The sequence below is a fragment of the Diadema antillarum genome, unplaced genomic scaffold (genome assembly GCF_040938485.1).
Source record: "Diadema antillarum isolate AM-2024a unplaced genomic scaffold, OU_Dant_1.0 seq00000445_RagTag, whole genome shotgun sequence".
Taxonomy (NCBI): domain Eukaryota; kingdom Metazoa; phylum Echinodermata; class Echinoidea; order Diadematoida; family Diadematidae; genus Diadema; species Diadema antillarum.
Genome location: NW_027271419.1, coordinates 1,679,737 through 1,694,670, shown reverse-complemented (window position 1 = coordinate 1,694,670; position 14,934 = coordinate 1,679,737). Strand labels below are relative to the sequence as shown.

The 14,934-nt window shown below is 39.2% G+C and overlaps 1 protein-coding gene across 1 annotated transcript in view; it reads right to left on the bottom strand.

Moving 5' to 3' along the window:
• Positions 1 to 6,885: 6,885 nt before the first annotated feature.
• Positions 6,886 to 14,934, bottom strand: part of LOC139732722 (phosphatidylinositol 5-phosphate 4-kinase type-2 alpha-like) — a 61,231-nt gene continuing 53,182 nt past the window's right edge. The window contains exons 6-9 of the mRNA XM_071643574.1: positions 13,672 to 13,785; positions 9,391 to 9,655; positions 8,261 to 8,364; positions 6,886 to 7,339 (exon numbers count right to left, since the gene is read on the bottom strand). Coding sequence (XP_071499675.1) covers positions 7,259 to 7,339; positions 8,261 to 8,364; positions 9,391 to 9,655; positions 13,672 to 13,785 — 564 coding nt within the window. The 3' untranslated portion in view covers positions 6,886 to 7,258. The remainder of the gene's footprint in view (positions 7,340 to 8,260; positions 8,365 to 9,390; positions 9,656 to 13,671; positions 13,786 to 14,934) is intronic.

Here is a 14,934-nt window from a genome sequence, read left to right as displayed (position 1 = left end):
TCACCCTGTTTCACTTGCCTAATCATAGTTTTAGCAGCACCAGGTTTAAAAAAAAAAAAAAGAAAAAAAAATCCTAAGAAAGCCCATGCTTTGTTTGCGACTTGTACAACAGACAAATCAAATGTGACTTGTACAACAGACAAATCAAATATGACTCAAATTACATGATTGTACTTTTAGTGTTCTGTTTTGTTATACTTTTCCACCCACTGTATGGAAGGCAATAAAACATATGGTTTTTCCTCTGCATTAAAAAACAAATTATCATACACATCAGGATATTTTGTTGGGCCATTCCATTATCATTACTAATCAATGAATTTAATATTCATGTTTTTAGTTTGACTCTCTCCTCAAGAAAAAAAAAAAGGAGGGCAGATCTATTTGCCAGTCCATGGCATGTTCTCATTCATCAAACAGAAAATGCAAAATAAATTAAAAGACAAAAAACTTATTACTCATCATGTCCACTACAGTTTACAAACAACAAACATAATCTACTTTAGATGACAGTTGTCCTTTGGAAATTTCTATACATTGCCTATAAGCAGTGCATAACTTGGAATGAACATTACCAACATAAAATAAAACTCAAGAACAAAACTAAACATATCTGTACCAGGCGTGCCTACATCGCACACCTATGCACATTTGAAACTTACAGCTGCTCTTGAGAGACAAATTGGCCAAAAGTGAAGCACTAAAGCATAAAAGTATCAATATGTTTTCTCTTTTGTTTTATTGACATACTCTCTGTGCATGAGTAGCATTTCCCCATCTAAATGTATTTCAGGTCCTATTGCCCACTTTTAAAACATGTTTCATCCTATTAAAGTACCTTGCAGTTAAGTCACTTGCACAAGCCCAAGGAAAAATTCTCTGGTGTTACATGTACCACAGAAATCCTTACATGTACACAATCTTAAAAACTCACAGATGTGAATCCTTTTTGACAGCCACAAGCTGTTTTTGTTTTTGTTATTTTTCCCCGTATATACTCCTCGGCTTGGCCCTATTCATACAATAAAGAAATTAGAAGGTAATGTCCAGGAGCAATGCGATGCAGAGGACCACTCAAGCAGCATGCTTTGTTCCTTGTTAACCTCGGTGAATGTTTTCAGTCTACAGTACAATGCCAAAGAGGACAGGCTGCTTCAGTATTGATCAGTGTCGGGGGTGGGGGGGGGGGGGGGATTTCACAGATTAAAGTCCTTTTGCTTTGGAGAACATTTATTGCAACAGTATTAATCAACTGAAATAAAAGCGGTTGAAGTATATGAAATTCCCATTGTTAATACGGACAAGCATAAGTCACAGAGGCAAGTTTTTCTCTCATCGCTACGATATCAACGATAACACTCTTTGTGATTACAACAGAGAGATGGTTTTGCAAACCATACCCACATTAAGGTGGTAAACAGGGACACACAAGGACAACACACTTGATTGTCTACTGCAGAGACCCTAATCAAAGACCCTACACTACATAAGATGATCAACTCTCCTGATTTTACATGGCGGATAGTGAAACGGAAGTGGCTGCCGCCCGCTAGCGTTGAGCGGGTATAGATCGAACAAGCATTAGCCTTTTGCAAAGGCAGCTCGCAATAATTTGTAGACGTGCACAGTCACAGCAAGTGTAGCGACCTGCGAGCGGAGCTGAGGGAGCTGTGTGCGAGTCTACTGCTCACTGTGACCAGGGTGGCAAGACAAAAACTCGCTGTGCACAGTCTTTTGGAAATCGAAATAATGATAAACCTGCTGATGGTTTGGTGTAGCTATTGATGCAGTTAAATGCAACTGCACCAATTTTTAGATTTACTCATGATTCTTTACAGAAAATTCCTTCTTTCTTGTCTTAGCCTGTCTTGGTCCTACACAAACATTTCGGGAAAGTACAGCTCACCTGGAAACTTTACCCGCTCAACGCTAGTTGGCGCACTCCTTAAAAATCCCACAATTCCAAGCGGCAGCGTTTCACTTTTCGACTGAGAGTTGACCATCTTATACGTAGTGTATAGGATCTTTGCCCTAATCCACTTCTTTCAACAGAGCCTGACACCACAGGGAGGCCAAAGGGTAGCGACGAGAGGAAGGGGCAAACAAGACAGCACATTTTGGTCCATCGTCTCAGATCTTGCCCTTTCTCCTTCCACATACAACAGAGTTGCCTTCCACATACAACAGAGTTGCCTTCAACATACAACAAAGTTGCCCAGAACAATAAAGACACTCTCATATTTGACACAAAGTGATAAACCCTGACGACACAAGAATGCCCTCCATCGCTTTGACTCCAAGAGGTGCCTGCTCATTTTTAATACATCATAACAAATTAAACTATGCAACGTCAAACTTAGACAAATCTACTACAAGCAAAGGACGAAAATGGGTCAAAGTGATATATAGTGTACATGATTTTCAAGTGTATGGTTACATCAAAAGATAACAAATAGGGTATGCTCTCATATACACACATTGATGCGCAAACAGTAAATTACGTTTACGTGTCTGGAACGCATACATTGCTAGAGAAATTCTCATCAGATTTTATGTGGGCGTACTACAGGTTTTCCTTTTCCCCACGTAGGCTGATGCTGAAGTGATGTTATCGGATGGAAGGAGACATTTAGTCATGCAATGTTTGTTACATGAACTGAGGTATCAGGTTTGGAAACAAACTGACATCATTTTACTGAAAGATGCTTCTAATCCTGGCTGAAATGTGTTTAAGTCCTTTGAGATGCAAGCTTTCCTGGTACACATCAAATGGTAATACTCTCATGATTTTACAGGTAGACATCTGAAGTCAAGATTACGGTCCTGTCACCATCCACACACCCTATTAAGCTGACACGGCTTGTGGTGGAAACTGTCAAGTACGTATCAATCTCTAGTAACCTGAACATACAAATGTATACTACAGGGATATGGTTGACACAGCTGTCCGCATCTTTTAAAAGAAAATTGATGAAAGTCGTGCTTCACACAGTGCCTGACTTTTTGTACGAGTTATAATTTGCCTTTCACCCTCTCTCTGGAAATGCAAACCCTTTATGCATCTGCTACGGTACAACCTTGTACGATAACATCAAGATTACTACAATGCAAACATCTGCCACAGGGAAATCTACGGGAAACTATGTCCTCTGACTGACTTGACTTGGTCCAGTTTTTCTCTACCAGGGCTACAGCACCGCTCAATGTGATCGACTCAAGAACCAGTGCATATGAGTTTCGCATGTCATTCTGATTGCGAGTAGTCTACCCCAAGGATCATTCGATTCTATCCATCAGAAGTATGCGGCAGGACGACATGGTGGTAACACACAATGTCTAGTCGCAGAAACTTCCATAATCAATGTCCAGTAGCAACAACCTGCTCTACAAAGCCTTCAACAAATATATCATCGCTGGGGTGACAAGACCTTGCATCTACAAAATGTCAAATGTTCAGGAGAGTAAAAAAACATGTCAGCCAAAGTACTATAACAAATGGGACTGCCTTTCCTTTGACATGCCATGGTAGCTTCATTTTTGGGGGTAAGACAGCAAGGATTTGGACAGGACATCACTTTAAGTGATTATCTGACCATTAGTCCAAATAAGTCATTTTCACCAAAATTTGAGATACAAGGTCTTGTCACCCCGCTGACAATATATACCATTTTCAACCCCCCCCCCCCCCCCCCCCCCCCCTTCCGGTTAAGAAAAGAAGAAGAAAAAAATAGAAGACAAAGGAAATGTACATGTATGGTCAGGCTTATCATTGAAAAGCTGATTACTGATATTTAACACTGGCTGGCAACTGGCAAAGTATAAACTGGCGTTCATCCACCCATATTGCATCCATATTCATGCACTCTTTGAAACACCAGCTAGCTTTAGCTTTACATCATGGTATTTTTTTTCCTGCTGCATGCTTTGCTAGTCTGATGTTGTTATTTTCCTGTTGTTGAGTTTTTCTGTTGCTTTTTGTCCCCAATTCTTAAAAAAAAAAATGTCTGGTAACTGTTATGGATGCATGATTTAAACTGCAGCAATGGGTTATGCTAGCAGATACATGTATTAACAGTACAGTGTATGTGATGAAACGAAGACTAAGGAGTTACTGGGCACAGAAAATTCTACACAAAATGCAATTTCTCACTATATCTGATTTCTTTTTTAATCATTTCTTCGTCTCATAGTTGTGCTGAAACATCTTAGCACTTGTATGTGCATCAGTCCCCTAAATTTACGTTCCTCTACTTTTAAGTTAACTCGTACAATTTCTAGCTATCTTTGCAGATCTGAATGGGGCAGAGCAGAGTGCTATCTCACATCTGATCCCTTCCCTACACTAGCCTTGACTTCAGTCCATGGCGGCACTCTCATTCACCGACCCTCTTCGCACTAAAAATTTGAACTGGAAGGACACGCAGCTGTCAATCACTGTCCAATATGACGACACATTCAGTATAGCACCACAACAGCATCAGTACATATCTTTACAAGGTTAAGTATGCGTTATCAAATACATTTTGAAGGGTGCCACATCTCATATATTATTCACCACATCATCACATACATATGTATGGATAAACATTCATACATACATACGTACGTGTTGATACGTATACATATGTAAATATATAATACAATTTTGTACAAAATGACACATGTGAATGGCGTAAGTTACTGCTATACAAACAAAGCCTTTCCCAAGATATTTTAAACCTATCGCAGATTTTCAACAGTGTACAAAGTGCATAACTCGATGGAAAAAAAAGTTATGCTTACACAAATCTGCAAGCTAATGGAGTTGATATTTTTCATTTTCAGAAAAAGAATGTTAACGACAAGCTAAGATATCTCTTCTACGCATATGACACACTGACATGCGCTGGGCTATCGCAGAGCAGAACAAGTATAGTTGCATACATGCGGGTATTTGGTTCATTTTTCAGACAGGAAAACACAGAAAAAGGATGGAATTATCAGCTTTGTATATTAATGCCTACGACTCCCTGCATTCCGATAATACACACGGATTGTTTCGCCACGGGTTTCGCCTGTAATGATGAAGGGGCAGATCATCTAGTGTACATTCCTGAATAGCCCTGTGCACTGTAGAGTTGCAACTAATTGCGAGTTTGTTCACATTCACACCCGAGCACCACCAATACCGCACTCGATACTGGGCAAAAGTCGATTTCTTAAGGTACCTTGAACCGTTTCAAATGAGTCTTGGGTCTTATATAAAAATTTTAATCATACGAAGGGCAATCCAAACTGGCACTTTTTTTTTGTTTGTTTTAAATCATTCACATGGAGGTGATTCAGATGGGGATCAGGCCATTTTGGCCTCGTTATGAACATCCCCATCCACTGAAAGCAACTTGAGACATTACACAGAGTCTACCAAAAGGTTGATATTTCACATATGTGTGTTGTGAGATTTAGTACTGATGCCCTACCATATGTTGTGTGTATTTGCAGCATGTAGGGGAATTTCATGCCAAATGGAAAGTAATTGACTTCCAAAACTGATCTGAAGGGAAAAATCGGTGACCATAACAACAACAACAACAACAACAACAATTACAGCAGATTTTGGGACATTTGAGCAGTATGATTTGAACTAGTGACCAGTATTTGGAAGAGGCTCCCAAAGCCATCGAAACAGCCTCGACTTCAGGGCTGCAGTATAGATAGAGTACAGGCTGTGATTGGCATCAACCTTTACAATCAATTGCAACTGTACAATGTACATTACAACAAAATTTTACCTGTCACTAATCATCACTGGAGTGTCACTGGAATATTTAGAAAATCGATCAAGTCTTCAAGCACAATCATTCTTTTTAATCATTATTTGGTGACAGTTAGACCGCTGGTAAAGAAGTAAGGACTACAATGCTGCAATAATACTGTATACGCCATATGTTCAGTGTGTAGTTTTTGCGAATCGGGATTTTCCAAACTTTCCCAAGTTGTTAAATTCGTGATCACGGAATGCAGTAATGAATGGAGAAAAGTGTCTGTGCATGTCACATCCACGTTGAGATCAGCGATAATGATATCACCTGTTTTAAATTTGTGAATAGCTTTCAATTCGTGAAATTCACAAAAATAAATCACCCGCGACATATACGGCATACACAATATTCAGTCTATGTCCTAAAAGAGGGGACGTGCTATAAGCAAGATTAGTCCCTTTGTGCACATGCCTCCCAAGCAAATCTGGTCAAATTCTAACTTAAAATCAAACCAGGATGATGCATGTGACAAGTACTCTGAAAAGAAGTCTAGGTTAAGTTTCAATGGCGTAATCACCACAGGCTACCCAAAAACTAAATAAATAAATAGACGAAAAGAAAAAGAGAAATGCTCATAAGGGCATTAGATGGTGATTTCTGTTTAGTAAAATGTGGCTCTGTTGTCACAGTCATGAAAAAAGAAATAGAAGTAGAAACATTGTACTCTGGAATATTTTGCTTAGGGCCCCTGGAAGACGCCGTAAGAATTCAGAGAGAGGAAAAAAAAACATGATACCGCAGGAAGGTAGGCAGGAGGTATCAACGTTTCACTGTCAAACTAGGAGGTGAGAACAACACTTTTTACGCATGGTGCTCCGACACCACGTGACGGACGATGGAAGGGGCTTTCGAGAGAGCGGTCGCTGCCGCGTAAACGCACGACCATCTGTGACGATATGCTCTGCAAACGAACTCCCGGAAGTGCTGCGAGAGGAGTTCTGAGCATGCCTACCACACGACAATTATACACCCATACTTCACCGGGGGAGCACGTGAATGCAACTCAAAACGTGAACATAGCTGACAGAAGTTTTTCTCTATACACAGGGGATAACATCCTATGACACATACAAAAATAGCCACAAACTTAAACATACAAAAGAAATGAAGAAACAGAGAAAGGGGAGGTGGAACGGCAAGGTCAAATGTCACCCCCATCGTTCTTCTGTTGCACACTGTACGAGCGCTCCCCGCCTCAGCATTACATTCTTTCCTCAAAGGAGTTTTTAAAGAATAACACATATCATATTATGTAAACCTGGATGTGAACGCAACTCCTTGCAAAGGGAGACATTCATGCTCTCTCCCTCTCTATCTTTCTCTCTCTCTCTCTCGCTCTCTCTCTCTTTCTCACTTGCTCCCCTTCCCTCTCTTGCGCTCTGTATACAACGGATATGAAAGCTCCTGACTGTGTTTACATCCATCCAAAAGTTCCCTCCTGACAGGTGCAGCACTGTTCATTCCATGACCTTTGAGATGAAGTCTAGGAATCTTCTGGCGTACTGCTCGGGTTTGACGGAAGAGATTTCGGCACCGGCCTGTCGGCAAGCAGATAACGGAATTTTTGTAGATATTAAAGAAGAATGCACAGAAAATCAGAAGCAATTCAAGTTGGTAGTAGACTTCATTACATTTTCACAGTAGAACAAATGGACATTACTGTTCCTAAAAATAATCGGTACAAAGGACCTTAAAGCAATAAAATGTACATTTCACATTACAGTGGACTCCTGTTATAACGAAGTCCTCGGGACCAGCAGTTTTTTTGTTTTTTTTTTTAATATCAAAATTTTGTTATAACCGAACAAATAAACAATATAAATACACAGAGTGGATAACATTGCAGCCAAAATTTTTACTTCATTATAACCAGAATTTCGTTATAATCGTGTTCGTTATAACGGGAACGCATTGTAATCATCATACAGTGTAGGTTGTAATACAGTATAAACAGACACAAACTTCACATCAACTGTATATAAGCATATCTGAAGAAGAGATCAGCATGGATGAAAGTAGTGCAAAGGACTTTCCTTCACAAAAACTCCGTATGGCAAGTGACAGCAGCAACAATGAGGCATCATCTCAGAGCTATCCCCATCCAAGTAAAACAGATAAAATCCTAAATATCAGGTTCATACAAAATGGTCAAGTCTGCACAATGTTTACAAGAGTCCATTCTGAACTATCATAGTGCTACAGATAAAGGGGACTAAGACAAAGGAAAGCTAGTATATTTCAGCTATGAAATAATTCTTGCGTAATTCTAATATACGTTACAGTCTGAAGGCAATTCTCCATGAAATAAATCTCACAATGCATATGTTGATTCCATATGTTAAATGAAAAGATGTTGCAGTATTTTCATCAGCGGTGTCCAAAAATTATGCTGAGCCATGGCGTGATAGGGCAGCACTGCTGACAAGAGACAGGTTTACAAGACTCTCATGGTTTCTTACCCCATGTTTGACGGTCTTTGCAGCTTGGGCAGCCTTCTTCTTGGCACCCCAGTGAGTCAGGATGTCGATTAGTGCCATGAAGTAGATCATCTTTCTGGGACACCCTGTATGTCAGACAGAGATGTTATGGTTAGCATTGCATTATATCAGTAATAGCACGAAGAAGTTGGAATCATCTGTTTGGGGCAGCCTGTACAAAAAGAGACATCATAAAAGCATGGTGCCAAATGTTTAATGACAGCACGAAGTAATGTAGCTAATCTTTTTGGAACACTGTGTATATAATAGGACATACTCCTAATATATTAACCCTAACCAGGCCGGGCTTTTTGGCCTGTTCTGTTGCTGGAAGAGGGTCGATTCACCCCCCCCCCCCCCCCAAGATCTCAGCCGTCGATCGCGCAATCGCCCTGAAAATTGGCACATGCATTACTTGTCGCGTAATCTAGCCACCATGTCATTAACTATTACAGACCATAATTTCTTAGACACCCTGCAGCAAAACTACAGGAAGGATGAGAGTAGACACAAATCCTACCAAAACTCTCTGTATAATATAATTTTATACTGCGGTTAAACACAATGAAAAAGAAAAAGGAAGGAAAAAAAAAAACCAACGATTACTAAAGGCTTCTCTACAAGGATAAGTTTCTAAACTTAAAATAATATAATCAGGCAAGAACACGCAATCTTTGTGACGGTAGCGTACAAAATCATGTTACTTCCTCCTTGCGAAATGAAAACTATCGTCTTCACTCTGATTTCAAGTACCACCTAACACTTCCTTTTCCTCAGAAGAGTGATACTGCTCGTTCCTGTACGTTCCCACACATACATTTACAGGATAAGCATATCAATTCATGTGCTACTGGTAACTTAAAACTGTTTGATTTGAATACCAGTTGCACATATGCATTCAAATGAAAACGTACTGCACAACAGGAAAATATGAGGCCAGAAAGGGAGAGAAATGTAACAACATATGGATGCTACAGTCATGCAAATTTTTACAAGATCCTCAATTGGTTCATTTGTGCTGTTCAGTTTCCATCACAAGGAATGTGGGGACGGACTTGTTTGTTTGTTTGTTTTTTCGATATTTGAGTGTTGCATGGGTTGGATGAACTCACTGTCGTAGCCTTTGACGGCATAGACGTCGGTGCTGGGGTCGTATTCCTCGATCATGACGTGCCTTGTCCGGGGCGTGATGCCGGGGCTGTCGGGCGGGGTCAGGCACTCGCCGCTCCCGGAGTCCTCACCGGCCTCCTCGTCGACGACGGCGTCGCCGTTCTCCTGGCTAGCCGTCTCCTCCTGCTGCCGGTCCTGCTCATATTTCTCCTTGTCGTGGATCCCCACCAGGAGACTGTAGTCCATGATCTTCAACTCTGACAGAAACTGAGAATGTGGGTGGAGGTAGGGGAAGGGTCAAAGGTTATAAAAAAAGGCTTCATTTCCTGTTCTGACCATTATCATACACACTAGATAAAGCGAGCTATACATTGCCACAAGCACGACATTGAAGCCACCGGAAGTAGCTAAACTTACTCCCATTCATTGCGAATGGACATACTGTATACCCGTGGAAATTGGGTACCTAATCACTGTAGTGTGCCAATGACACACATCCACACATACGCAAGTTGAATATAACATGCGAGTGAATGCAGCACTTTGTTCTGGGGGAGTGCTTTTAGACACTGTTGTTGGTTTCATGATGAGGGTGTTTTTGATGTCCAGTAATTTTATACTGAAGGTTCGGACAAGACTAGTGTCTTCACATTCTAACATAGACTCAGCCTGCCACAAAGATCTCCTACTTCTTCCGCCCCATCCCAGTCTTAACCCGTTGAAGACTAGTCCCGAGTATACTCGGGCAGGTGTCTATGGGAAATGCGTGTTATATGTAGCAAAATCAGCCCGTCCTCAACGGGTTTTAAGGTTTAAAGGGATGGTAGAGTACTGGTGGAGATGAAAATTGGGCTTTAACTTTTTTGTGAGATACCAAGAAAACACTTATGAAATAGTACAGAGCATACCATTTTAAGAGGATTTCAAAGTTTATTTGATGAAAATCGGGTTTGGAATAGCTGAAACATCCAAAAAACAAAGTAAAACAAAACAATAGTAATAAAATGTGGGTCCCACACTTTTTAGGATCACTCTACGTGTACTTTGGATATCTCGGCCATTTCAAAATCAATTTTCATCAAATAAACGTTGAAATCCTCATGGAATTACATTCTCTTTCATATTTCATAAGAGGTTTCTCATTATCTCACCAAAAAATGTTAGAAACCTGAAATTAAGTCTCAACCAAAACTATACGATTCCTTTAAGGTGTGGTTCCCATCAGGCAGTGTTGTTCACCATTTCTCTCTACCCTGGATGCATTCCATCCCTCCCTTCACGGTCACTCTTTATAGGCCTCCTTCAGGTTTTTAAGCCCCCTTCTCAGACCATCACAAAACTACCCTCTCATTATCAGCAGAGTTTCCTCTTAAGCAGAGCAATCATTGACCCACAACGAAACTGGCCTTTGAATATACACAACAAATATTATGTTACGTCTAGGCCCTTGATAAGAAAGTGAAGAGGACAAGAGTACTAGTATGTAAACCAGAGTTAAGCGATACATCCTTTCATCATCGACAGAAAAGAGCCATAATAAGCATTAAACAAGTTATCACTTTATACAGACTACAGGTTGTAGCAAATTTTCCAGTTCTTACTTGTCAAGTGGAAGGGGGCAAACAATAAAAATATTCACAAAAATCAGTGTTCCCAAGTAGATCTGCACAAATCAGCGTTCCCCAGTAAATCTACACAAATCAGTAAGCTATGAGAGATGATGATACTTTGATATTTGTAATAGAAGCAAACAAGTTAACTATCTATACGCTGGCTGTTTCTGAATCACTGCCTAGGTGTAACAAGATACATCTGTGATGATCCACTTCAGTCAAATTTCTCTGGCAAACTTTTGGGACATTCTCTCGGAGAAAACTTGTTCAGTTCTGAGTCTGCTGATTAAAACAAAAAAAGTCCTGGCACAATCAACTTCCAAATGAAATTTCAGATTAGAAGAGAAATATGACGTATTGTCACACAGACTTTCAAGCTTAACAAGGGCGCCCTCAATAAAGCAACTCCCCATCGATACATGAAACTACATCACTAAGAAGACACTACATTGTATATCGTCCACAAGCATGTCGCAGTATAATCCTATCCACTACACAATGACTGTAGACAAGTTTTGTATGAGCTCATTCTCTATATTTAGTCAGATTAAGAGTATGCAACACAACTGCCCAAATAACCACTTGAATGTATCTGGACGAACACAGGCTGCACTCACACTCTCAAAACTAGATCTCTACCCAATGTGCTCAACCGCTCTTGAAGGAATGCACAAACTTCTCCGAAGTAAAGAACTCCTTTATCCTGGACCTTGTTTGTCATTAACACATGCTTATTTCATGATCAAATGTACATAAGAACATCTGAACTAGTCTACAGAGGAATTTAACTAAAGACAGAGAGTTTGACACCATTCAATTTTGTTGCCAAGATCTGCTGCATCTTTTGTGGCAATATGTCTAGAAACAATGTCTGACCAGAGCTAGAATATGGTGGGAGGTATATGCACACATGTATTTGTTTTCTAATTAACCCGTTGTGGACGGACTGATTTTACTACAACACACATTTCCCATAGACACTTGCCAGAGTATACTCGAGACTCGTCCTCAATGGGTTAAATTAATCAAGTGTTTCAATGTATTTAGTTTCTTTGAAAAAAATAAAGGACTAATTCATAATGAATTAACAGATAGGTAAGGACATAGAGAGTGAGAAAAAAAAGACAGAGAATAGAATTCCTCATTGGGACTTCTCTTTCATTTGTCTCCATCTAGACCTTGTCCAATATACATAAAAACAAGGTGCTATATAAGCACTTGCCCAATTGCCAAGGCAAGTGAAAATCAAAGTCGGCAAGTGTGTTATAACAATATGAAAAAAAGCTTGTCCAAATCAGGCAAAGCAAACGGTTTTGAAGCCACCTTTTTTTTTCACTTTTCCCCCCACAAACCCACAAAATCAACCATATGGAAGCCCAAAGATAATGAATTTTCAGTGATGCAATGCACTTTAATTTCATTTCAGGGTCTTCCTAAAACTTACATGAAGAAGCCCCAATGCGAAGAAGCCCCAATGCAATGCAACACCAACACTTGATTGAACCAAGTTTGTTTATGTGTTTAAGTGTGTGAATCAACATGTGCTGTTTATTCAAATGATTGTGTTTTATCTAGCCCTTGATTTACAAGAGATTTTCTCTATCATTTTCTTATATTTTTGGACTTTCTTTTTGGGAAGGTAAAATTCATGTTCAGGCAAGTGTTCTGCAACAATTTGAAAATCTGCTTGCCTGACTGGGCAAGTGGTAAAAAAAAAGGTTATGTACGTTTGTAGCACCATGATTAAAGTTTCAGGAAAGCAAGTGAAGGAAATAATAAAAGAGAGATAGATGGTTACATAGATAGACAGATAGATACATACATACATACATACATACATACATACATACATAGATACATGTAGATAGATAGATAGATAGTAGATAGATAGATAGTAGATAGATAGATAGATAGATAGATAGATACATGTAGATAGATAGATACATGTAGATAGATAGATAGTAGATAGATAGATAGATAGATAGATAGTAGATAGATAGATAGATAGTAGATAGATAGATAGATAGTAGATAGATAGATACATGTACATAGATAGATACATGTAGATAGATAGATAGTAGATAGATAGATAGTAGATAGATAGATAGATAGATAGATAGATAGATAGATAGATAGTAGATAGATAAATAGATAGATAGGTAGCTAGCTAGCTAGCTAGCTAGATAGATAGATAGATAGATAGATAGTAGATAGATAGATAGATAGATAGATAGATAGATAGATACTTGTAGATAGATAGATAGTAGATAGATAGATAGGTAGATAGATAGATATATAGATAGATAGGTAGATAGATAGATAGATAGATAGAAAGATAGTAGATAGATAGTAGATAGATGGATAGATAGATAGAAAGATAGATAGATAGATAGATAGATAGATAGATAGATACATGTAGATAGATAGATAGATAGAAGATAGATAGATAGACAGATAGATATAGATAGATAGATAGATAGACAGGTAGACTGATAGATATATAGATAGAATAGATATACAGATAGATAGATAGATAGATAGATAGATAGATAGATAGATAGATAGATAGATAGATAGATAGAGACAAGCAAAGAGACAGGGGCAGAAAGAAATAGAGATGAAAGGAGCCTGAAAGCTGAGATAACCATCTCCGCCAGAGGAACCACTTACGTCGGTGTCTGACCGGAGCTTCTCCAGGATGCTATCCTTGGTGTCCTGGCCGACGATTATCCTGCTGTTGCCGCTCAGGAAGTCAATGTCTTTGAATGTGGGAAGATCTTTGGCCTGCCATGGGGGGTGAGGTAGGGTCAAGGGGGTGGGGTGGGGTCAAGAAAAGGACGTGGAAAAATGGGTAAAAACAGGAAACAATACAGAGGTTGGGTGTGTGCAATATCATCATCAGGGACAGGAAAGCCACGATGGAAAACTGAAAAAACACCCGCATGAAGCACACGTACGCAACGCAGTGGCAGGAAGTTAGAAGCTACTTTATTCGCAAGCCATCCTTTGCAAGCCGTTGTGAAATGCATCAAATGTTGTTTTGTATTAAAGTGGCGAGATTTATGCGCTCTAATGTGACAAGATGTTCCATTCATTACGATGATTTGATGCTGGTAACCCTGCCTTCTAACAGACCATGACCTGTTGCATATCTAGGTAACATTGAAGTCACAGCTACAGCATGGATACATAATTTAAAGCTTTTGATGTACTGATACTGATACTGCCCTGTAAACTAAACACAACACATTAAGGTTTCTCAAGTGTAAACCGTCTGAACTCCATGACGGAAATCCAATAATTGTATAAGTTGGGAACTTTGTGAAATATAAGCCTTTAAATAACACATCAACAAATGAACAAGCATATTTGACTACTTTGTTGGAAGAAATTACTACCTCTATAACCAAGTAAAGTCCAACAAAATCATAAATATCAAGAGATTCATGCTTTACAATCACTTCCAAGTTCTACTCTTTTTCGTTTTAAAGACTCGTCTCATTTATAAAATGATATATATATTTTTCTCAAATAATACTTCTTATTCACAGGATTGGAATCTGTCAATGTTACAAACTGGTAAGACACGGGTTTGGTTGAATTTTGAAATTGAGAACAACATCGATGGAATGAGAAAGAAGATTATCCCTTTTCAAGAGAGAAGTTAAGAGTGATTTCCCACTTTGGAGATAATAAACAAGTATTTGTGATGTGGGAGGCAATGGTTCAGCAAGTTGTTGATTTCCCGAGTAGCAGTCAACTCAAGAAATTGGTGAAAATATAAACACAGCGAAATACATCACATATACAGAATAGGCTTCACTCAAATCTCTACAGAAAAAAGGCACAAAACAAGAAACATCTGGAACAAACAAAACATTCTATACAACTACACTTTCTGTGACACCTAGGATCTGCATTCACAATGATACT